Source organism: Sabethes cyaneus, chromosome 1, assembly GCF_943734655.1.
Source record: "Sabethes cyaneus chromosome 1, idSabCyanKW18_F2, whole genome shotgun sequence".
NCBI classification, from domain to species: Eukaryota; Metazoa; Arthropoda; class Insecta; order Diptera; family Culicidae; genus Sabethes; species Sabethes cyaneus.
This window is the reverse complement of record NC_071353.1, coordinates 76,139,110-76,162,856: the sequence shown is the minus strand read 5'-3', so window position 1 is coordinate 76,162,856 and position 23,747 is coordinate 76,139,110. Positions and strand designations below refer to the sequence as shown.

The window sequence follows — 23,747 nt, the reverse complement described above, 5'->3', positions numbered from 1 at the left end:
CTTTGGCATCTTTGCTGTCAACGATTTTCACGTAAACCGTGTAAGTAAGGAAAAATAAATAAAAATATTCCTTCAAAAGTAGAACCTTATAAATATACATTAATAGCTGTAGCCGCTATAGGATATATATTAGAAAATAAACTTTATGTAATTTACATTCAGAAGTCTTCAGAACGGGATGCTATGTGGGCATCGTCTGTTCGAAGTTCAGGTGAGGTTAGATAATCTGAAAATTCAACTTTGTATTAAGTTTTTCTGTTTTAGAATCGCCTGCAACTAAGACTGGTGACGGCACTGTTTGCACACGTTCGTCGGCTAGTGAACCAAGTAATGGTACAACCCCTAATTGTAGCTCTCCAAGAAGTAAACCACGATACAGTTTCTACAAAGATGATTCTTTAACACAAGAAGGGGGCGAATCTCCAACAATTCCTCTATCTCAGGACTCAGTAAACATGGTTACAGGTGTTACGTGGGCCTGGAACAGTCCAAAGCGCACTACTGCAACCGTTAAACAGAAACGTCCGAGAAATTTGTTACGCAGTAATGTAAACAAAAATTCAGACAGTACCCGAATACAACGAAAAAAATCGCTTACTGGTTTCTATAAATTCCAATCAGATCTGAAATTACTGCAGGATACTGATAGATCATTTGATGGACCAAAGTTGGAGAAAGAAAAATTATCTATTTCTATTCCTGTTTCAAAAATACCCTTTCCCAACAACGTAAACAAGTGTAATTCCTGTTATGTTGCCGATAAAACACAAATTAACGTGCCGCATAAAGGTTGGCAGTTTGATTCTTTCAACGATTCTGATCTGAATCGTTTGCTAGTACAAGCTACTCAGAAAGCGGACAATCATTCACATAAAACAGTACAGACTCCAACTGGATACCAACTGCCTACTGACGAAGCCAACAAGGAGAATAACACAGAAAAAAGGAAAAGTTTCGTTAAAAACCGAACGGCAGACAATTTAGATTTAAAATTTGAATTGTTGAATGATTCCGAGAATGATGTATTTCTTATTGAAGCTTCGCAAAAGATAGAAAGCTCTGATATTAGCACGAATAAAATGTTAGAGGAGACAACGTCAGTTTCTAAAAGAGTGAATGCATTAACACGACATAAATCTATGCCGGAATCTACAAGTTCGAAGGTTTGTAGCAGCAGAATCCCCCAACGGTTGAATTATTCACCAGAAGATTCCATATCAGTATCAGGTAGTTTTGAAGTTCATAAGCATGTTTCATTTCCTCATAATATTTTTTTAATTGCAGCCTCGGAAACTACGACTTATTGTACAGTAGGTGCAGTTTTGCCGACAGTATCAAATATTTCAATATGTAAGTGGAATTAAGTTTTATCCTTCATAGCGTGTGTAAAATTGTGTCGACTCTACTCGAAGGGAACACGCGACGCGAAGGGAAGAGGTCCTAAAACCTTTCGATTCGCACTTAACACGTAAGAGAGTTTAAATCTGCAGAACTCTCGTTTGACGACCGAGGGGTTTCGGATAAGTGATTCAACTTTGGCTCCTAAAAACACACTTAATCTATATTCGAAATTTTCGATATTTCTCGGATACTTTTTCATTTCGACGTATCTGCAAATGAGAGATTCTCTTCGTGTCTCCTCTCCCGCTTTTTTCGGCGATACTAATGCATTAACCCTAGAGCGGTCGCGCTAGTGTACTGAGTACACGCGTTTTCGAAAAACGTGAAAAAATCATCGAAATTTTAATCAAATTACACCAGGTTTTGGTTGTATTCGAAGATCTACTCTTCCTCTTTCCAATGATGCCAAAATATTGCAAAAAGAAATAAAAAAAGTGGTCGAAAATTGCTTGTAAAAATAGTGCGTCCGCGCGCGTGTACTCAGTACACTAGCGCGACCACTAACGTAACTTTTTTGAAATGAAAAAAGTTACACAAACCGTCGCGTCGTGTACTTAGTAGAAGGCTGCGACTTTCGACAAAGTTGCTTATCTAGTTAAGACACATCCGGTGATATACAACAAAGTTCGGAACTGATTCGCTAGATGGCGCTAATAATGTGGAAATTAAATTCATTTAGGAATATTTTAGAACCGTAATGAGCTAGAAGGTTGCTATTTATTTAAGTTGTTTGTAAAATCAAGACGCATTTGTTAACAAACACTGAAGTTTGGAACTAGTCCGCTAGATGGAGTACACGGCGAAATTCAATTCATTTGGCGATATTTTCGAACCATGATGAGATAGAAGGTTGATGTTTTCGACAAAGTTGTTTATCAGGTCAAGATACTTCTGATGATTGTAAATAAAATTCGAAATTAAGTCAGTAGTTGGTGGAGATGATAAGAAAATCAAATTCTTTTCGGAATATTGCGGAATCATGATGACATTGAACACTGCTGTTCGGTACAAAGTGGTTTCTGTAGTCAAAACACATTAGATAACGTATCGTTGTCCTTTTCACCATTGATTGCGTTGTCAATTCCAGCCAATCAACAGCTATTTTTATGGTTTCCTGACAGAAGCAATTGATACGTATTGCTTCAACTTTTAAGGGGGCATAGTACTTTTTCAATTTAAAAAAATCAAAATTTCTTTTATTGATTATTTCGAGAGATTAACATTTTGACCATATGTGCTTCAAGTCATTTCGATGAATTCCAAAAATTGACAAAGTTACAGCTACTTGTACCGCGCATGTCTGGAGCGATTGCACAGCGAATAAAAACTTCAACGTCGTTTTTCTCGAAACCAGGTTTTGAAAGTCGGTACCATAAATATCTCAAGAACGGCTGAAGCAATTAATCTCATGATTCTTTTTTTGTTTCAAAGCCAACAAAATTATCTAGTGTTTGACCCATCCTTTTTTCGATATTACAATTTTTGTATTTTTTAGAAATGTTTAAAATCAATTTTTTCGGCTAAAACCCTTACTTTTATGTTTGAATGTCCGCCATTTTGTTATGGGTTCGAATTTTAAAAAAAGGATGGGTTAAACACGAGATAATTTAATATTCTTTCATGTCGTTTTGGAATTTTTCAATTCGGATAAGCCCCCCAACGCCAATCCATGGTACAGTTGGATTTCGAATTTGGCATGGTTCGATTTTGGCATGCCTCGATTTTGGCAACAAAAGTAGGGTATGTTGCTACATCGTCGTAATTGCCTATTCCCGTCCTATCCAACACAAATTATTAAAAATATCAGCATGTTTATGACACACAATGCAAAACTAGTTATTCCCTACTATTTTAGTTGGTTGTCTATCATACGCGATCAATCAAAGTGAGCTGAGATCTATTTAAATGCTTTTTATCATTAAAGAAGTCCTACCAGCCAAATTTCCTACGTTTTTTTCGTGCGACGAAGAAGACAATGTCGACTAATCGTTTTAATTTCCGTCATTCATAAATGAAAATAACTTACGCAAGGCATTGTCGTTATTCTACAGCCAGAAAAACTTGCCTGACCTGCAGAAATTTTGTAGAAGAACATTTGTCATGCCGTCCTACACAAATACATGCGCGTTAGCTTCGTAAACATTGTTGTTATTTTTAGTTCGGACGATGAAAAATTTTGATGGACGGATTTTAAAACTGTACGACGAATTTTAGCAATGAAGTCAGTTGCGTAATTTCAAAAATATGCTTTAATAGTCGCTTTTCAGTGATTTCAAAGTTCACGGATCGGAAGGTGTGTTTTAGTCAAATCAGCACAAGAACTTTTGGAGTATTCATTAAATCCATCCAGCAAATGATGAAAATTAGAATGGCTTTCCTTATTACGACGGGAATTAGAAAAAGACCCTATTCGTTTTTAGCAACACAAGATATTTCACTTCCAGAAATATGCTTAAATATCAATCAGTTTCTGCATACATGCTTTAAATGACGAAAAAATGATGCCCTCAGTATGTTAACGAAAAAAAGTTATGCGATTTCGAACAATATTTTCATTGCCGTAGGACTACGTCTTACCGCAGGGTGTCAATATTTTATTTGCACCGGACGGATAGCTCTTGGCGGACTTTTCAAACATAAAATGGTTGCAATCGTTGATTAATGATATTTAGTCATTTTCTAAAGCATTTACATTAACTTTTTTCATATCGAAAAAGGGTCTCGATTTTGGCACGGTTTCGATTTTGGCAACATAAGCGACACGCATTTGTTGCCAAATTCGAAATCTTACTGTACCGCAAATCATGTTTTTTTCGAATGATCATGTTCAAGGAGCCGTAGGGGAGAGGGGAAGAGGTTCACATATGCAAACAAAACTGCAAATATTAGTATAAAGTGCAATGTTTAGCAAGCAATAAACCCGAATCGATGCGCTTTTCGCGTTATCGAGAAAAAAATATTTGAAATACGGCAAAAAATATGGTGTAAAAAGTACTATGCTCCCTTAAGAAAAGACAAGATGAAGAGCACAGACTGATCAAAACTCTTTTGACGAAGCAATTTCGTTGTCTACATCGTCTAGCCAGAAAGATCACCAGAAAAAGATTCCTGGAAACCCGTGCTGCGTTTCCATCACATTGTTCAAAAATATTTTAGAGAGTGTTTGAGTCCCTATTCTTCCCAGGGTTGCTAATAGATTTATTCGAAAATCTGGCAAACACGAATAAATGTCTGGCCAAAATCTGGCGATCAACTTGATCGAAGGGGAGGACTTTTTCGGGAAACGTCTTGCCAGTTTTGTTCAACGCAGATACAAAATGTTGTCTGAAATTAGAAGTGATGACTCTTTTTCAGAATGGAGAAACAGAAATCTGGCAAAAATCTGGGACCATATATCTGGACGATTTTGAACTTTGACTGGCATGCAATAAAAAATCTGGTAAAATCTAGATTTATCAGCAAAGCAAAACCATGGGGGTCCTTCAGAACTTGACCCTTCTTTATCGATAGACTTCGCTGCAGGTTATTAGAGTACAGGAAAATTACGGGACTAGTGCAAAGATCCTAATAACTCTGTAGCGGCACCGCCCAGTCGAGACTCGAACATACGACGACTGGCTTGTTGGGCCAGCATCGTATCTCAAGATCTCAAGAACTGCTGAAGCAATTAATCTCATGATTCTTTTTTTGTTTCAAAGCCAACAAAATTATCTAGTGTTTGACCCATCCTTTTTTCGATATTACAATTTTTGTATTTTTTAGAAATGTTTAAAATCAATTTTTTCGGCTAAAACCCTTACTTTTATGTTTGAATGTCCGCCATTTTGTTATGGGTTCGAATTTTAAAAAAAGGATGGGTTAAACACGAGATAATTTAATATTCTTTCATGTCGTTTTGGAATTTTTCAATTCGGATAAGCCCCCCAACGCCAATCCATGGTACAGTTGGATTTCGAATTTGGCATGGTTCGATTTTGGCATGCCTCGATTTTGGCAACAAAAGTAGGGTATGTTGCTACATCGTCGTAATTGCCTATTCCCGTCCTATCCAACACAAATTATTAAAAATATCAGCATGTTTATGACACACAATGCAAAACTAGTTATTCCCTACTATTTTAGTTGGTTGTCTATCATACGCGATCAATCAAAGTGAGCTGAGATCTATTTAAATGCTTTTTATCATTAAAGAAGTCCTACCAGCCAAATTTCCTACGTTTTTTTCGTGCGACGAAGAAGACAATGTCGACTAATCGTTTTAATTTCCGTCATTCATAAATGAAAATAACTTACGCAAGGCATTGTCGTTATTCTACAGCCAGAAAAACTTGCCTGACCTGCAGAAATTTTGTAGAAGAACATTTGTCATGCCGTCCTACACAAATACATGCGCGTTAGCTTCGTAAACATTGTTGTTATTTTTAGTTCGGACGATGAAAAATTTTGATGGACGGATTTTAAAACTGTACGACGAATTTTAGCAATGAAGTCAGTTGCGTAATTTCAAAAATATGCTTTAATAGTCGCTTTTCAGTGATTTCAAAGTTCACGGATCGGAAGGTGTGTTTTAGTCAAATCAGCACAAGAACTTTTGGAGTATTCATTAAATCCATCCAGCAAATGATGAAAATTAGAATGGCTTTCCCTATTACGACGGGAATTAGAAAAAGACCCTATTCGTTTTTAGCAACACAAGATATTTCACTTCCAGAAATATGCTTAAATATCAATCAGTTTCTGCATACATGCTTTAAATGACGAAAAAATGATGCCCTCAGTATGTTAACGAAAAAAAGTTATGCGATTTCGAACAATATTTTCATTGCCGTAGGACTACGTCTTACCGCAGGGTGTCAATATTTTATTTGCACCGGACGGATAGCTCTTGGCGGACTTTTCAAACATAAAATGGTTGCAATCGTTGATTAATGATATTTAGTCATTTTCTAAAGCATTTACATTAACTTTTTTCATATCGAAAAAGGGTCTCGATTTTGGCACGGTTTCGATTTTGGCAACATAAGCGACACGCATTTGTTGCCAAATTCGAAATCTTACTGTACCGCAAATCATGTTTTTTTCGAATGATCATGTTCAAGGAGCCGTAGGGGAGAGGGGAAGAGGTTCACATATGCAAACAAAACTGCAAATATTAGTATAAAGTGCAATGTTTAGCAAGCAATAAACCCGAATCGATGCGCTTTTCGCGTTATCGAGAAAAAAATATTTGAAATACGGCAAAAAATATGGTGTAAAAAGTACTATGCTCCCTTAAGAAAAGACAAGATGAAGAGCACAGACTGATCAAAACTCTTTTGACGAAGCAATTTCGTTGTCTACATCGTCTAGCCAGAAAGATCACCAGAAAAAGATTCCTGGAAACCCGTGCTGCGTTTCCATCACATTGTTCAAAAATATTTTAGAGAGTGTTTGAGTCCCTATTCTTCCCAGGGTTGCTAATAGATTTATTCGAAAATCTGGCAAACACGAATAAATGTCTGGCCAAAATCTGGCGATCAACTTGATCGAAGGGGAGGACTTTTTCGGGAAACGTCTTGCCAGTTTTGTTCAACGCAGATACAAAATGTTGTCTGAAATTAGAAGTGATGACTCTTTTTCAGAATGGAGAAACAGAAATCTGGCAAAAATCTGGGACCATATATCTGGACGATTTTGAACTTTGACTGGCATGCAATAAAAAATCTGGTAAAATCTAGATTTATCAGCAAAGCAAAACCATGGGGGTCCTTCAGAACTTGACCCTTCTTTATCGATAGACTTCGCTGCAGGTTATTAGAGTACAGGAAAATTACGGGACTAGTGCAAAGATCCTAATAACTCTGTAGCGGCACCGCCCAGTCGAGACTCGAACATACGACGACTGGCTTGTTGGGCCAGCATCGTACCCCGGAGCTTACTTGGCGGGCAGGCTTAATGGCAACGTTGATCCTTGCAATTATTAACATGTGCGTGATGTTAAAACCAAAACTATTTGTTTTGCTAACGCGACAACACGACTGAAGTGCACTATCTTGATACTCATTTGTATACAGCTTGCTTTTTTCATTGGGCTCGAATGCTTTACTCTTTCCTTGTATTACGTGCGTGTTATTTCCTGTATGACATAAGTGACCGGAATAAGAATATTATAGGATTGTTAGGAATCTAATTTACATTTTTCATTCTCATTATCATAGTAAGAAATAAAACAAACAAATGCTCGTTTTGTATTGTTTTATGGTAAGTGTCAACATACTTCTAACATTCTAATGTTTAAAGCATTACCTCAACATACCATAGCAAACTTCCCTAATAACATACTCATTATACAACTGTTCACCTGGTTGTTATATAACTAATGTGAGTCATTAATAAATTGATATAAGTTAAAGTATCGTAAGTGTGCTACTTGGGTAAGTTGAATAAGTATCATGTATCTCTAGGTGAGATATGCGCATTATTCAGTTTGCCAACATTGTCTATGATTCACAAACTCTGTTTTGGGAAAATCTCCAAGAGAATACTATTTGCAAACATTTTGGTGTTCGTTTCCAGACCAGATAAGCCATTTTACCGTTTATTCGATATAAGCTGAGATATCGCAAAAAGAAATATGATTTTACCAACTGCGACATGTAACGGAACAGTCCCGAATTTAACCGATCATTTTCAAATTCGTCTTGTCTAGACACACAACTTTGTCAAAAATCGCAACCTTCTATCGTTTCGTCATGAGATATCATCATAAGATTATAATTTGAGCACGTGCGCCACCTAGTGAGACAGTTTCAAACTTGGTTATGCATTACCAAACGTGCCTTGTTCGAACAAATAACTTTGTAGAACATAGTCACATTCTATCTCGTCACGACTCTGAGATATTCCAAAAAAAAATCAATATGCTCGTTATAAGCGCCATCTATCGTATCAGTTCCGAATTTTGTTGTCCGCAGTCAGATTGATCTCGTCCAGATAAATAATTTTGCCAAAGACAGCAACCTTCTATCTCTTCTGCGTTCCGAGATATTAGAGATTCTAGTATCGAGATTCTAGAATCATTTGTTTTGGTCGCCATTTGCGCCATCTAGCGAATCAGTTCTTAAACTTTATAGTTCGTTTCCAGATGCGCCTTAAATAGATAAACAACTTTGTCGAAAACCGCTACCTTCTATCTCATGCCAGTCCTGAGATATAGGGAGTATTATTCGCCGTGTACTCAGTACACGACGCGACCGCTTACGTAACTTTTTTTAACGCGACCGCTCTAGGGTTAATATACAAATTTGCAATTTTTCCTCACAGTAAAGTAGAAAACAACTCCCCTGTCCCCTCAATGCACAGCCAGAAAGCGGATAGTAATATTCGCCATGATTGTACAACATTTCACCGAATATCATTTTGCGAAAAACCTTAAGCGGAATGTACCATTTCACGGAAAACTTTTTTGTGGAAAGTACCATTTCGCGATTCTCTCCTTACTCGCTGTCGTTCGTTCCAGGAAACCCAGGTAGACCTAGGAAAACAAATAAACCTAGACAGTAGTGATTTCTGCGGGGAGTTTCCTCCCCCCAGTGGGCAGCGCTTCCGACGGCGGGTCGCCGGCAACACTCGCGGCCGTCTCGACCTGAATGATCTGTAACTTTTTGTGGTTGTGGTAAGTTTTTGTGGTCTTGTTATTAACTAATGTTTTATAGAAGAGTCTTGAATTTCTCGAGTTCGATTAGTTTTTGAGTTTCGCAAAAATTTCTGTTTTATTTGTATGAGAGTCCATATCCCCCTACCACAGGGGTGAAAGGTCTCTAACTATCATAAAATAAATTAAAGACTCCAAAATCTCCCACATGCCAAATTTGGTTCCATTTGCTTGATTAGTTCTCAAGTTATAAGGAAATTTCATTTGTATGGGAGCCCCCCCTCCTAAACAGGGGAGGGGTCTTAATTCATCATAGAAAAATGTCTGCCCTCTAAAAGCTCCACATGCCGAATTTGGTTCCATTTGCTTGATTAGTACTTAAGTTATAAAGAAAATTTGTATTTCATTTGTATGGGAGCTCCCCGTCTTAAAAGAAGAAGGGGTCGTAATTCACCATAGAAAAAATTTCTGCCATCTAAAACTCCCACATGCCAAATTTGCTTCCATTTGCTTGATTACTTCTCGATAAGAGGAAATTTCATTTGTATGAAAGCCCACCCTCTTAAAGGGGAGATGGGTCATAACTCGCTTTCTAAAGAGGAGAGGGGTCTCAATTCACCATAGAAAAAATTCTTACCTCCAAAACCACTTACATGTCAAATTTGGTTCCATTTGATTAATTCTCGAGTTATGAGAAAATTTGTTTTTCATTTGTATAGGAGCCCCCTCTCCTAAAGTGGGGAGGGGTCATGATTCATCATAGAAAAAATTCTTGCCTCCAAAAACACCTACATGCCAAATTTGGTTCCATTTGCTTGATTAGTTCTCGAGTTATGAGGAAATTTGTATTTCATTTGTATGGAAGCGCCCCTCTCTTAAAGGGGAGAGGAGTCATAATTCCCCTTCTAAAGAGGGGAGGGGTCTCAGTTCACCATAGAAAAAAATTCTTGTCACCAAAAACACCCACATGCCAAATTTTGTTCCATTTGCTTGATTAGTTCTCGAGTTATGCAGGAATTTGTGTTTCATGTGTATGGGAGCCTCCCCTTTTAGTGGGGGGAGGGGTCTCGAACCATCACTAAAACCTTTCCTGGCTCCAAAAACCTCTACATGCAAATTGTCACGCCGATTGGTTCAGTAGTTTTTGATTCTATGAGGAACTTCGCGACAGACAGACAGAAATCCATTTTTATATATAAGACTAGCTGACCCGACATACTTCGTATTGCCACAAATTAAACTGTGTTGTACATAAATCCTGAATCTCGGATGACCTTTATCACAATCTCGAGTTTTGCAAGTTTCTGCGGAGTTCATGGGTGTTTTAATACACAAATTTTCCTCCCAGTAAAATAGAAAACAACTCCCCCCATTGCTTAGTCTGATAAAATAAAGCGGATAGCGTTTAAATATTCGCCATCATTACAAACCATTTCGCCGAATACCATTCTTCGGAACACCAATTCTCGGTTCGCGAGAAGTTTAGATTTTCGCAACTGAAGGAAAGTAATAGAGGTCAGTAGATCTATGCCTGGGCACCACTGATCTAATGTTACTAATTTTTCGGGTATTCTTGGATAAAATTTCAAATTAAAATCATCTAATATGCTAGCGTCACCACCACTATAGTTTCCCAACTAAATGATTCTTTTGATTTGCACACTGACAACCTTTGCTCTTCTGGCGCTAGTATATATGGACTATAAGTATTATGCTAGCGCCAGAAGCTAGCTGTTGTGAGTTTAGTGAAGAATTTTATGCGCCTTTAGCGACATCATCACTAAAGTTTCCCAACTAATTTGACATAAGTTTTATCCAAGTGGGGACCTTTTGCTTGGATGTCTGTTCTCTGTGCCCTTACCACTGTGGTAGGGGGATAAGAACTGTCATACAAATAAAACAGAAATTTTGCGTAACTCAAAAACTAATTACTCGAGAAATTTTAGACTCTTTCATAAAACATTAGTCAATAACAAGACCACCAGAAACTATCAATAGTATTGTGCATTTACTTGATCGATGGATTCCGAGGGGAGTTCAGGTACTGTTTCAAACGTTCCAAAGGTAAAAAAATGACTAAATTGGCAACACAGTTCGTAATGTTTTATCGCCATAACTGGCAACACAGGCTCATTGCGTTTCTGTCGCAACCTTAATCGTGACTTCGTGTTAATCATACAAAAGCATTAAACAAATCGTTCGTATTCGAAACATTATTGTTTTGTTATTGCTTGTTTGGATAATGAAGGATAAACTACGCTTTATTCACTATGAAATTTCGGCAAACCGGCGTTGAAAATACAAATTCATTTCATGCTAAATTACATTCCGTTTCTTCTGATAGAACGGTAATTCCTAGGTTTATTTACTTTGCTCGATTGATTCGATTGGTTCCAATAATGAAACAGCGATGATGACACAATTTGACATTTTATCTGTCAAAAGCTAAAAACGACCCTTTTTACGACCGTACAGAAACACGACTATTTCAACCGTCGTGTCCAGTAAGGGAATGCGCGCACAATAACATTAGATCAGTGGTGCCCAGGCATAGGCATGGTGCTGGCCAAACGAGATCGCCCCATAAATGTCGCAGGCCGCAAATTCCTCTCGCCATTCCTGCGCATAACAAAATGCAAAATATGCGGCAATAACAACCATTTTCTGGAAATTACCACAAGATTCAAACCGGAAAGCATTCGAAACTACAAAATGCACGAGGCATTATGACTGATTTGATTGACCCCTGTGTCATCAACAAAGTTACCCATAAGTCCTCCACCTCTCAAATCAGCGCGTTGGCCGCATAAAACATCTTGAAGGGTCGCATGCGGCCCGCGGGTCGCAGTTTGGTCATCATTGCATTAGATGATTCAGGCCGAGACGGACACAGGCCATGAGTGTTGCCGGTGACCTGCCGTCGGAAGCGCGGGCCACTGCGAGGGGCAGCCCCCCGTGGAGATCACCTCTCTCTAGGTTTATTTATTTCCTTAGATCTACTGACCTCTATTACTTTCCTTCAGTTGCGAAACTCTAAATTTCTCGCGAACCGAGAATTGGTGTTCCGAAGAATGGTATTCGGCGAAATGGTTTGTAATGATGGCGAATAGGGGAACTGAGGGTAAAATGAACACCCTTAGCAATTTCGCCATTTGCTCCCCCAGGAACCAACCAAATGCTGAACGCACTATATGAATTGAAAGCTGGATTCATATTCCACGTAGCAATATATAAAGATGTTTGAAAAAGGACCTCCACCTTTTGTCATGAAAAATTCCTTTTTTTCGAAAGCGTCACATTCGAGTCTGATTTTTTTCGTGTGGGTAAAATGAACATGCAGTGAGGGCAAAATGAACATGTCATAGAAAACTAAAGTTAACATGCAGTTTAGATAAATTAAACATTATTTTACATTATCCTTGTTCTACATAAGCCGTAGATATTCAACAGGGCTGTTGGAATTAAAATGGGACTTCACAAAGTTAACATAATGTATCTACACCACGTTTATACAATGCTTGACCTTCAACTCGCATGATGTTCTAGCATTCGGTCATTTTTCGAGAGACTCGATCATTTTTATTGCTTGAATTGTAATTATATCATCATTATACACACTGTTCATTTTGCCCCCATAGTGAAGTGTTCATTTTACCCCCAAAACACAAATTGTTTTCAAGTGTTTATTATAAACAAACAGTTGATAAAAATGTTTGGAATTTTCGACAGATCCGCAGGATAGTGATAAGCAAACAACACTAAATGATATCAATAGTCGAAATTTAATTTGTTTCGCCAAAATAGCTTATTTACTAATAGTGGAAATTCCCATCGGCGTCAGATTTCAGCAAATATTTTTTACTTTTCAATTTTTTCCACATTGTTATGATCACCACATATTGTCTCAAACAGCTTGAAATACTTCTAAGAGAAGATACCTATTGATGTGGAACAGATTTTAATCGATTTATTGGGAATTTGGCTGCCTGTTCATTTTACCTCCCCTGCTCATTTTACCCACAGTTCCCCTATTTAAATGCTATCCGCTTTATTTTATCAGACTAAGCCAGTGATGGTCAAACTGACTCCTCTCCCCTTTAAGAGGGGGGGGCTTCCATACAAATGAAATACAAATTTCCTAGACTAATCTCAAGTTTTTAGTCTTGACCTTGGAATGAGGTCATACATATATTAATATTTTTTTGAAACGATGGTTCTACAATTGATGAAGGGACGGTAGGGAAAGAAATGGATTTTTTTTTTTTTTTTTGTGAAGGAGGAGGGGGAAGAGCGGAAAGGAAAGGGGGGGGGGGGTATTGGTAGCTATGCTTGACAAGTAGTCATTTTGACTCCTACCTTTTGTCCAATGCTGGAAGGTGCATGAGTCGAATCAAGCTGTAATCTGAGATTACAACCGGATTCGAACTCACAACACCCTCCAGGGCATGTGGTTCGCTGGTACTTGTACCTTTGAACCATAGAGGCGCTGGACTGTCCAGCGCCTCTATGGTTCAAAGGTACACATGCCATGACATGCCTCTATGGTTCAAAGGTACAAGTACCAGCGAACCACATGCCCTGGAGGGTGTTGTGAGTTCGAATCCGGTTGTAATCTCAGATTACAGCTTGATTCGACTCATGCACCTTCCAGCATTGGACAAAAGGTAGGAGTCAAAATGACTACTTGTCAAGCATAGCTACCAATACCCCCCCCCCTTTCCTTTCCGCTCTTCCCCCTCCTCCTTCACAAAAAAAAAAAAAAAAAAAAAATTCCATTTCTTTCCCTACCGTCCCTTCATCAATTGTAGAACCATCGTTTCACAAATTTCCTCATAACTCGAGAACTAATCAAGCAAATAGAACCAAATTTGGCATGTAGGTGTTTTTGGAGGCAAGAATTTTTTCTATGATGAATTAGGACTCCTCCCCACTTTAGGAGGGGGGGGCTCCTATACAAATGAAATGCAAATTTCCTCATAACTCGAGAACTAACCTTTACGTCCCCGACATAAAAATGATGGTACCACTTATTTTCATTTGATTCTTATGCAATTAGTCTTAAAAGAACCACAAAAGGTTGGCCTTTAATGAAAAAATAGGGTATCAAATTTTGGTTCCATTTTACCGGAGATATTCCAGTTCGCAGTGAGATTTTTTTCGACGTCATAAGTAGTATGTGAAATAAAACTAAAAATCTGCTTAACAGAGTGCGCAAAAGTTATCCATTTCATTTGTGGTCAATAAGAATCTTACATTATCCTGTAGAGCGCAGGTTCATGTACCACACTCCGGAACATCCGGTATCGGTTCTACCGGAACTCCAAATTGGCCGTTTTGAATTCTCTTCAATAATATGGCAAACGGTGAATCAAATCAAAGGAATTTTCAACGCGAGTTCTTGTTTGGACTTTTGGATGCATTTTGACCCGCTCTGGACATTCCGGAATATCCGTTGTTGGTTCTACCGGAATTCAAAATTGACCATTTCAATTTTTGCTTCCGAAGTGTGGAAAATTATTGACTTATTGACCATAAATGAAATGGATAACTTTTGCGTACTCTGTTAAGCAGATTTCAGAGTTTTATTTCTCATGCTACTTATGACGTCAAAAAAAATCCCACTGAGACCTGGAATATCTCCGGGAAAATGGAACCATAATTGATCAACTTATTTTTTTATTAAAAGCCAATCTAATGTGGTTCTTTTAGGACTTATTGCGTTAAAATCGAATGAAAATACGTGGAGATAGTGCCAAAAGTGTAACTGCAAGTACCATCATTTTTGATGTCGGGGAAGTAAAGGCTAATCAAGCAAATAGAACCAAATTTGGCATGTGGAGGTTTTTGGAGGTAAAAATATTTTCTATGGTGAATTAGGACCCCTCCCCACTTTAAGAGGGGGGGCTTCTACACAAATGAAATACAAATTTCCTCATAATTCGAGAACTAATCAAGCAAATGGAACCATATTTGGCATGTGGGTGTTTTTGGAGGCATCCATTTTTTCTATGATGAATTAGGACCCCTGTGACGGCGAATAGCCCCCAGATGTTTGGCAGTGTAGACTACACGCTGAGCATTCATTTTTTACCGGGCGTATTGACATGCGTCACAGTGACGGATCGAATTGTAAACAAAAACAAGAAATCTTTGCTAGTTAAAATCTTTCACGCTCTCGTTCTTGTGAATTAAATCTTAAATTTATAGTTAAAATTAAAAGTGAATTTGTTATTCTAAATTGGATAAAAACATAGTTTGCTAAAATAACAAAAATTACTATTTACAATTAAAAGTAAGGAAATTCAGATTACCTAGAAAGCTAATGTATAAAGCTTATAAAATTGTAGTTGGATAACCTAAAAGCGCTCAACGTATAGGGAAGAATGTCGTCGGTGTAGATTGTACTGAAAATTTGTAAGTTGAAAAGTGATTATACCAAACATTGTTAATAAATAATTAAAATCTTGCAGCTAAAGCTGAACCCATCGAATCGTTGCGTTTTGCTAAGGAAACAGTGCCAACAATTCTTTAGAAATTTTCATCGAGAGATCCCCTGGAAATGAGCCGAATGGGTGACGACAATCTGCAATCCGCTTGCGCAGTCTGCGATCGACCGGACAATGCTGAGGACATGGTGGCATGTGACTCCTGCGGTTCCTGGTATCATTTTAGTTGTGCGAACGTAGACGAAAGTGTAGCGGATCAGTCGTGGAATTGTACTTCGTGTGGCAACGCAGGTTGCGCGCAGTCACAGAAAGCAGGTCCGCAGACGTTGACTGTACCATCCAACGCAGGGAAGTCTTCGAAGACATCGGATGTAAACAAATCCAACACCGGGAAGAAGTCGACAGCCAAGGGGTCTGTAAGTGTTGCTTCTAGTGTTAAGGATAAAGCTATTCAGATAGAATTGAAAATGCTAGAAGAGCAAGAGCGAATTAAAGAGCAAGAGTTGATAGAGGAAAAGGAGATTAGGCAAAGAAAGCTACAGCTAGAAAGACAAATGAAAGAGCGTGAGTTAGCATTAGAAGCCAAAAGGTTGGCTGAGGAAAAGGCGTTCGAAGAGAAGCAGCTCGCGAATGAGGAAAAGTTTCGTAAAGCTCAGTCAAAAATGAGACAGCAGTCTCTCGAAAAAATGAATAGTCTTGTCCGGCAACTGTCGCACGGCGGTAGTGATACTTCAGCGTTTGTCAAAGTGAGGCGGCGAAATCCGTGGAAAAGGTGAACTTGTGGTTGCAGCAATCAGATAAGCAAACAGGTGGAGAGAATAAGAAACCAGTTGACAATGTTTTGGAACGGAATTCCGGTAAACTGGTCAACAGTGATGTTCCCCGTCCCAAACGCAATCATATTCGTAGAAGTATCCAGAAGCCGAAGGAACCCGGGAGAAGTAAGGACGATGATAGCCAGTATTCCAATGCACAAGCGGAGATACCACCGACCAGTCGTCAGTTAGCGGCGAGACAAGTAATGGGGAAAGATCTGCCGGTATTTTCTGGGAATCCAGAGGAGTGGCCAATCTGGATCAGTAACTTTGAACGGTCTACGGTTACGTGTGGGTTTTCCCGGGATGAAAATTTAATGCGGTTGCAGCGTTGCCTGAAAGGTCCAGCGTTGGAAATGGTGCGTAGTAGGCTTCTTTGTCCAACCAGCGTGCCGTATGTCATCAAAATATTGCAGTTACGATATGGTCGGCCAGAAACGTTGATTAAAACGCTAACTGAAAGGATTCATCGTCTTCCTCCACTAAACACGGACAGTTTGGAGAGTATAGTTGACTTCGGTATAGCAGTTGATAATCTGGTGGAACATCTGAAGACTGCCTGAAGCAGCAATCGCATTTGATGAATCCGTCTCTACTTCACGAGCTAGTGGGGAAGTTTCCTGTTGATTACCGGATGAAATGGTTGGCATATAAAAGTCCTTTCGCGGAGGTTGATCTTGGAACGTTTGGAGCGTTCACGTCTTCGTTGGTAAAGTTGGCATTCGAGGTGATGGACGACACTCCAACAGGAACGACATCCAAGGGAACTTACCAGAAGCCCAAAGACCGAGGGTTTGTGCAAGCTCGTTGTTGGTTCTACCGGAATTCAAAATTGACCATTTCAATTTTTGCTTCCGAAGTGTGGAAAATTATTGACTTATTGACCATAAATGAAATGGATAACTTTTGCGTACTCTGTTAAGCAGATTTCAGAGTTTTATTTCTCATGCTACTTATGACGTCAAAAAAAATCCCACTGAGACCTGGAATATCTCCGGGAAAATGGAACCATAATTGATCAACTTATTTTTTTATTAAAAGCCAATCTAATGTGGTTCTTTTAGGACTTATTGCGTTAAAATCGAATGAAAATACGTGGAGATAGTGCCAAAAGTGTAACTGCAAGTACCATCATTTTTGATGTCGGGGAAGTAAAGGCTAATCAAGCAAATAGAACCAAATTTGGCATGTGGAGGTTTTTGGAGGTAAAAATATTTTCTATGGTGAATTAGGACCCCTCCCCACTTTAAGAGGGGGGGCTTCTACACAAATGAAATACAAATTTCCTCATAATTCGAGAACTAATCAAGCAAATGGAACCATATTTGGCATGTGGGTGTTTTTGGAGGCATCCATTTTTTCTATGATGAATTAGGACCCCTGTGACGGCGAATAGCCCCCAGATGTTTGGCAGTGTAGACTACACGCTGAGCATTCATTTTTTACCGGGCGTATTGACATGCGTCACAGTGACGGATCGAATTGTAAACAAAAACAAGAAATCTTTGCTAGTTAAAATCTTTCACGCTCTCGTTCTTGTGAATTAAATCTTAAATTTATAGTTAAAATTAAAAGTGAATTTGTTATTCTAAATTGGATAAAAACATAGTTTGCTAAAATAACAAAAATTACTATTTACAATTAAAAGTAAGGAAATTCAGATTACCTAGAAAGCTAATGTATAAAGCTTATAAAATTGTAGTTGGATAACCTAAAAGCGCTCAACGTATAGGGAAGAATCTCGTCGGTGTAGATTGTACTGAAAATTTGTAAGTTGAAAAGTGATTATACCAAACATTGTTAATAAATAATTAAAATCTTGCAGCTAAAGCTGAACCCATCGAATCGTTGCGTTTTGCTAAGGAAACAGTGCCAACAATTCTTTAGAAATTTTCATCGAGAGATCCCCTGGAAATGAGCCGAATGGGTGACGACAATCTGCAATCCGCTTGCGCAGTCTGCGATCGACCGGACAATGCTGAGGACATGGTGGCATGTGACTCCTGCGGTTCCTGGTATCATTTTAGTTGTGCGAACGTAGACGAAAGTGTAGCGGATCAGTCGTGGAATTGTACTTCGTGTGGCAACGCAGGTTGCGCGCAGTCACAGAAAGCAGGTCCGCAGACGTTGACTGTACCATCCAACGCAGGGAAGTCTTCGAAGACATCGGATGTAAACAAATCCAACACCGGGAAGAAGTCGACAGCCAAGGGGTCTGTAAGTGTTGCTTCTAGTGTTAAGGATAAAGCTATTCAGATAGAATTGAAAATGCTAGAAGAGCAAGAGCGAATTAAAGAGCAAGAGTTGATAGAGGAAAAGGAGATTAGGCAAAGAAAGCTACAGCTAGAAAGACAAATGAAAGAGCGTGAGTTAGCATTAGAAGCCAAAAGGTTGGCTGAGGAAAAGGCGTTCGAAGAGAAGCAGCTCGCGAATGAGGAAAAGTTTCGTAAAGCTCAGTCAAAAATGAGACAGCAGTCTCTCGAAAAAATGAATAGTCTTGTCCGGCAACTGTCGCACGGCGGTAGTGATACTTCAGCGTTTGTCAAAGTGAGGCGGCGAAATCCGTGGAAAAGGTGAACTTGTGGTTGCAGCAATCAGATAAGCAAACAGGTGGAGAGAATAAGAAACCAGTTGACAATGTTTTGGAACGGAATTCCGGTAAACTGGTCAACAGTGATGTTCCCCGTCCCAAACGCAATCATATTCGTAGAAGTATCCAGAAGCCGAAGGAACCCGGGAGAAGTAAGGACGATGATAGCCAGTATTCCAATGCACAAGCGGAGATACCACCGACCAGTCGTCAGTTAGCGGCGAGACAAGTAATGGGGAAAGATCTGCCGGTATTTTCTGGGAATCCAGAGGAGTGGCCAATCTGGATCAGTAACTTTGAACGGTCTACGGTTACGTGTGGGTTTTCCCGGGATGAAAATTTAATGCGGTTGCAGCGTTGCCTGAAAGGTCCAGCGTTGGAAATGGTGCGTAGTAGGCTTCTTTGTCCAACCAGCGTGCCGTATGTCATCAAAATATTGCAGTTACGATATGGTCGGCCAGAAACGTTGATTAAAACGCTAACTGAAAGGATTCATCGTCTTCCTCCACTAAACACGGACAGTTTGGAGAGTATAGTTGACTTCGGTATAGCAGTTGATAATCTGGTGGAACATCTGAAGACTGCCTGAAGCAGCAATCGCATTTGATGAATCCGTCTCTACTTCACGAGCTAGTGGGGAAGTTTCCTGTTGATTACCGGATGAAATGGTTGGCATATAAAAGTCCTTTCGCGGAGGTTGATCTTGGAACGTTTGGAGCGTTCACGTCTTCGTTGGTAAAGTTGGCATTCGAGGTGATGGACGACACTCCAACAGGAACGACATCCAAGGGAACTTACCAGAAGCCCAAAGACCGAGGGTTTGTGCAAGCTCGTTCGGAGCAACCCACGGCTGGGCCATCATCGGCAAACAGCAACACAGTCGTTTACGTAAAACAATCAAACAAGTACTGTATCTTTTGTCAGATAGAGGGACACAGGGTAGCGGATTGCTTCAAGTTTCAGGCCTTAAACATAGATGAGCGGTGCGAGGTTGTCAGTCAAAATTCGCTGTGTTGGATGTGTCTCAATCAACACGGGAATTGGCCATGCAAGACCTGGCAAGGATGTGGGATTGAAGGTTGCCGTCTACGTCACCACAAATTGTTACACGCGACGACACCATCAGTAAACAGAGAAGTCTCTACGAGCCATACTGGCCAGCAGACTACTGGTGCTCCTCTTTTCCGGATTCTTCCAGTAACTTTGTACGGGGAACGGTGTCAGGTTGAAGTGTATGCGTTTGTGGATGAAGGTTCACAAGTAACACTGCTGGATGAAGCAGTTGCTGTAGAAATGGGAATTAGTGGACCGGTTGAGACGTTAAATTTACAGTGGACTGGAAATGTTACTCGGAATGAACCGAACTCCAAACGAATACGAATGGAGATTTCGGGTAGTGGATCTACCAAACGCTATGTGCAGTTCAACGTTCGAACCGTAGCCAGCCTTGACTTGCCGATGCAGTCATTGCGATACCACGAATTGGCAAACAACCACTCACATTTACGAGGTTTGCCAATCGACAATTACGGAGATCTTACTCCAAAGCTACTGATTGGTCTTGACAACCTGAAACTCACGGTTCCGTTAAAGATTCGGCAAGGAGGTTGGGACCAACCAATTGCTGCCAAGTGTAGACTCGGCTGGAGTATCTACGGCTGCGTACAGCCGGTATCGGAATCATTCACTTGTGGGTTTCACGTTGGAGGATGGACCAATTCAAAGCTTGATTTGAACCAAGAAAAGGGCTACACTCGTCAGGTTATGAAGGTGGCAAGGCGAAAGGCTGATGTCCTTGAATCGAACCGTCTGCATAATCCATCCGCCCAGTTGGCAAAGAACGATGAACTAGATAAAGCGATGGTTCACAGTGCCGAGGCGCGATATCGTTTCCCGCTGGACGGTATATTGGCGAAGGCGATTCCCTGTCAGAGAAGTCAGCAGCTGCAGTGGAAGGGGCGAAGACAGGATGCAATCCACCAGCTGTGGCGTTACAAGGCTAATGGCAATGCACCCAAAGTGCGAACAACGCGGAACTGTGGTGCGACATTCTTCAATCGGCGGAAGAACAAGTTCCATCTGCACGATTCGCAGTTCAAGAACGAACCTGATGTGCGCATGCAGGAGATGAAGAAGGAAGAAGGAACACGAATAGAGGAGGTGCCTGTGAGACCAGATCGGGTACGGCAGACTTGGGTGCGTACGAAAGGAGGAGTTGCTCGAAGGTCGGCAGTTAAGTTGACTTTGTTCGACGTCAGGATGGATGGTGATCCTGAGCAAGGAGATTGCAATGGATCACGGGCCGGGGTATGTGACGGCGAATAGCCCCCAGATGTTTGGCAGTGTAGACTACACGCTGAGCATTCATTTTTTACCGGGCGTATTGACATGCGTCACAGTGACGGATCGAATTGTAAACAAAAACAAGAAATCTTTGCTAGTTAAAATCTTTCACGCTCTCGTTCTTGTGAATTAAATCTTAAATTTATAGTTAAAATTAAAAGTGAATTTGTTATTCTAAATTGGATAAAAACATAGTTTGCTAAAATAACAAAAATTACTATTTACAATTAAAAGTAAGGAAATTCAGATTGCCTAGAAAGCTAATGTATAAAGCTTATAAAATTGTAGTTGGATAACCTAAAAGCGCTCAACGTATAGGGAAGAATCTCGTCGGTGTAGATTGTACTGAAAATTTGTAAGTTGAAAAGTGATTATACCAAACATTGTTAATAAATAATTAAAATCTTGCAGCTAAAGCTGAACCCATCGAATCGTTGCGTTTTGCTAAGGAAACAGTGCCAACAACCCCTTATCTGTTTAGGAGGGGGGGGGGGGCTCCCATACAAACGAAATACAAATTTCCTCATAACTCCAGAACTAATCAAACAAATGGAACCAAATTTAGCACGTGGGTATTTTTGTAGGCAAGAATATTTTCTATGGTGAATTAGGACCCCTCCCCACTTTAGGAGGGGGGGGGGGGCTCCTATACAAATGAAAAACAAATTTTCTCATAACTCGAGACTTAATCAAATGGAACCTGTCGTGGAGAGAAATTGACGGTTTACTGGCAGCTCTGATTGATATCTCACAAATACATTTACAGAGAAATAAAAGCTCATAAGCATTGTTAATTTCATTCGAAGAAGACGCGTTTTTTATGTCTTGCAAAATTATTGCAGTCCACTAATTGTTTGAAGGTACATTTTGGTCCTTCTATAGCCGAATATTTCGAGAAGTAACGGAGAATACGTCGCGAAGTATTTTTCCGTGAAAATTCGTTGAAAAAACTGAAATTGAGCATTCGACTAAGTCGTTAGTTGAATGCAGTGACGCGGTTTCATAATTGCAAATGGCCGTCACTCGTGAAAAACCCGAAAGCATTACGAAATGTTTGATACACCGCCGAAGAAGAACACGTCAGTGAAATCAGTCAGTGAACAAAAATCGGAACAAAAGCAGAGACAGGAACACGTGAAAATGGAAGATCAGCTTCGGATTCTCAGTCATCAAAGAGAAGCAGTAAAAAACAAGCTGATTCGAGTCAGAAATGCCTTACAACATACCGCTGCCAGTCCAAATCCGTATCTTGCCAATGTGCATTACCTTCGTTTGCATCTGAAAACAGTTGAGCAAGCGTACACCGAGTATAATGAACTACAGAATCAAATCTATATCCTACCACTCTCTGAAGAGCGGCGAGATGACGAGGAACAAAAGTTTGTCGAATTCGAATCGGTGTACAACGACTTGACGATTCGATTGAATATGTTGATAGACGATGTTACAGAAATACATACTACGAAAAGAGAATTAGCTGTTCCCTCAGCGGCAGCTAACGCTTCGACGGTCGGATTGTTCCCGTTCCTTCCTCAACTTCATGCACCCTTGCCGACGTTCGACGGTTCGTACGAGCGATGGTTCTCGTTTAAATCGATGTTTACGACCATCTTGGACCGATACACACATGAAACGCCCGCTATGAAACTTTATCATTTAAGAAATTCTCTCGTGGGATCCGCCACAGGAATCATCGATCAAGACATCGTGAACAATAATGATTACGATGCTGCTTGGGCATTCCTAACGAATAGATTTGAGGACAAGAGGCTGATAATTGACAAACACATTGATTGCTTGTTCAATTTGCCGAAGATCAATAAGGAAAGCTCAGTAAATCTTCGAAAGTTACTAGACATCTGCAATAAAAACGTAGAGGCGCTGAAGAATTTGGATCTGCCAGTAGAAGGACTAGGCGAACAGATGCTAGTTAACCTTGTATCATCGAAAATGGACACACTGGCTAGAGTCGCCTGGGAGACACGACAGAGAGCGGGAGTTCTGCCCAGTTATGCAGACACAATGGTGTTTTTGCAAGATCAGTGCAAAATTGCAGAAAAAATCGAAATAAACAGTAAGGCGGAAAGTGTAAAACCGAATGTTGCGGTGCGAGCCCATTCGTTACTGAACACTAATGAACCAAAAAGTGAAGCGAAACCTGAACTAAAGTGCCCGGTTTGCAAAACCACACACGAAATTTGGAAGTGCGAAAACTATAAGAAAATGAAAATTAATGATAAATATATGACATTGAAAAAGTTCGGACATTGTTATAATTGCTTACAGAAAGGTCACCGCACGGCCGGTTGCTCTTCGTTACATAGCTGTAAGGAGTGTGGTAAACGTCCTCATACTTCACTACACAGTGACGCGAGCCCGTCGGGACTACACAGTGACGCGGGCCAGTCTAATGCTGTAAACAATCAGGCTACGAATAGTAGAAACACTCCAACACCTTGCGAGCAGACAAATACAGATAATCAAGTTGGTGTAACTCGAAACGGAACCGGCACGGTTTT

General features: G+C 39.9%; 1 protein-coding gene across 1 annotated transcript in view; it reads left to right on the top strand.

The window, feature by feature from the left end:
* The window catches only part of LOC128737876 (uncharacterized), a 48,358-nt gene continuing 24,611 nt past the window's right edge, over positions 1-23,747 (top strand). Inside the window, exons 1-4 of the mRNA XM_053832621.1 lie at positions 1-40; positions 163-211; positions 265-1,227; positions 1,285-1,350. Of these exons, the coding sequence (XP_053688596.1) occupies positions 184-211; positions 265-1,227; positions 1,285-1,350 (1,057 nt within the window). The 5' untranslated portion in view covers positions 1-40; positions 163-183. The remainder of the gene's footprint in view (positions 41-162; positions 212-264; positions 1,228-1,284; positions 1,351-23,747) is intronic.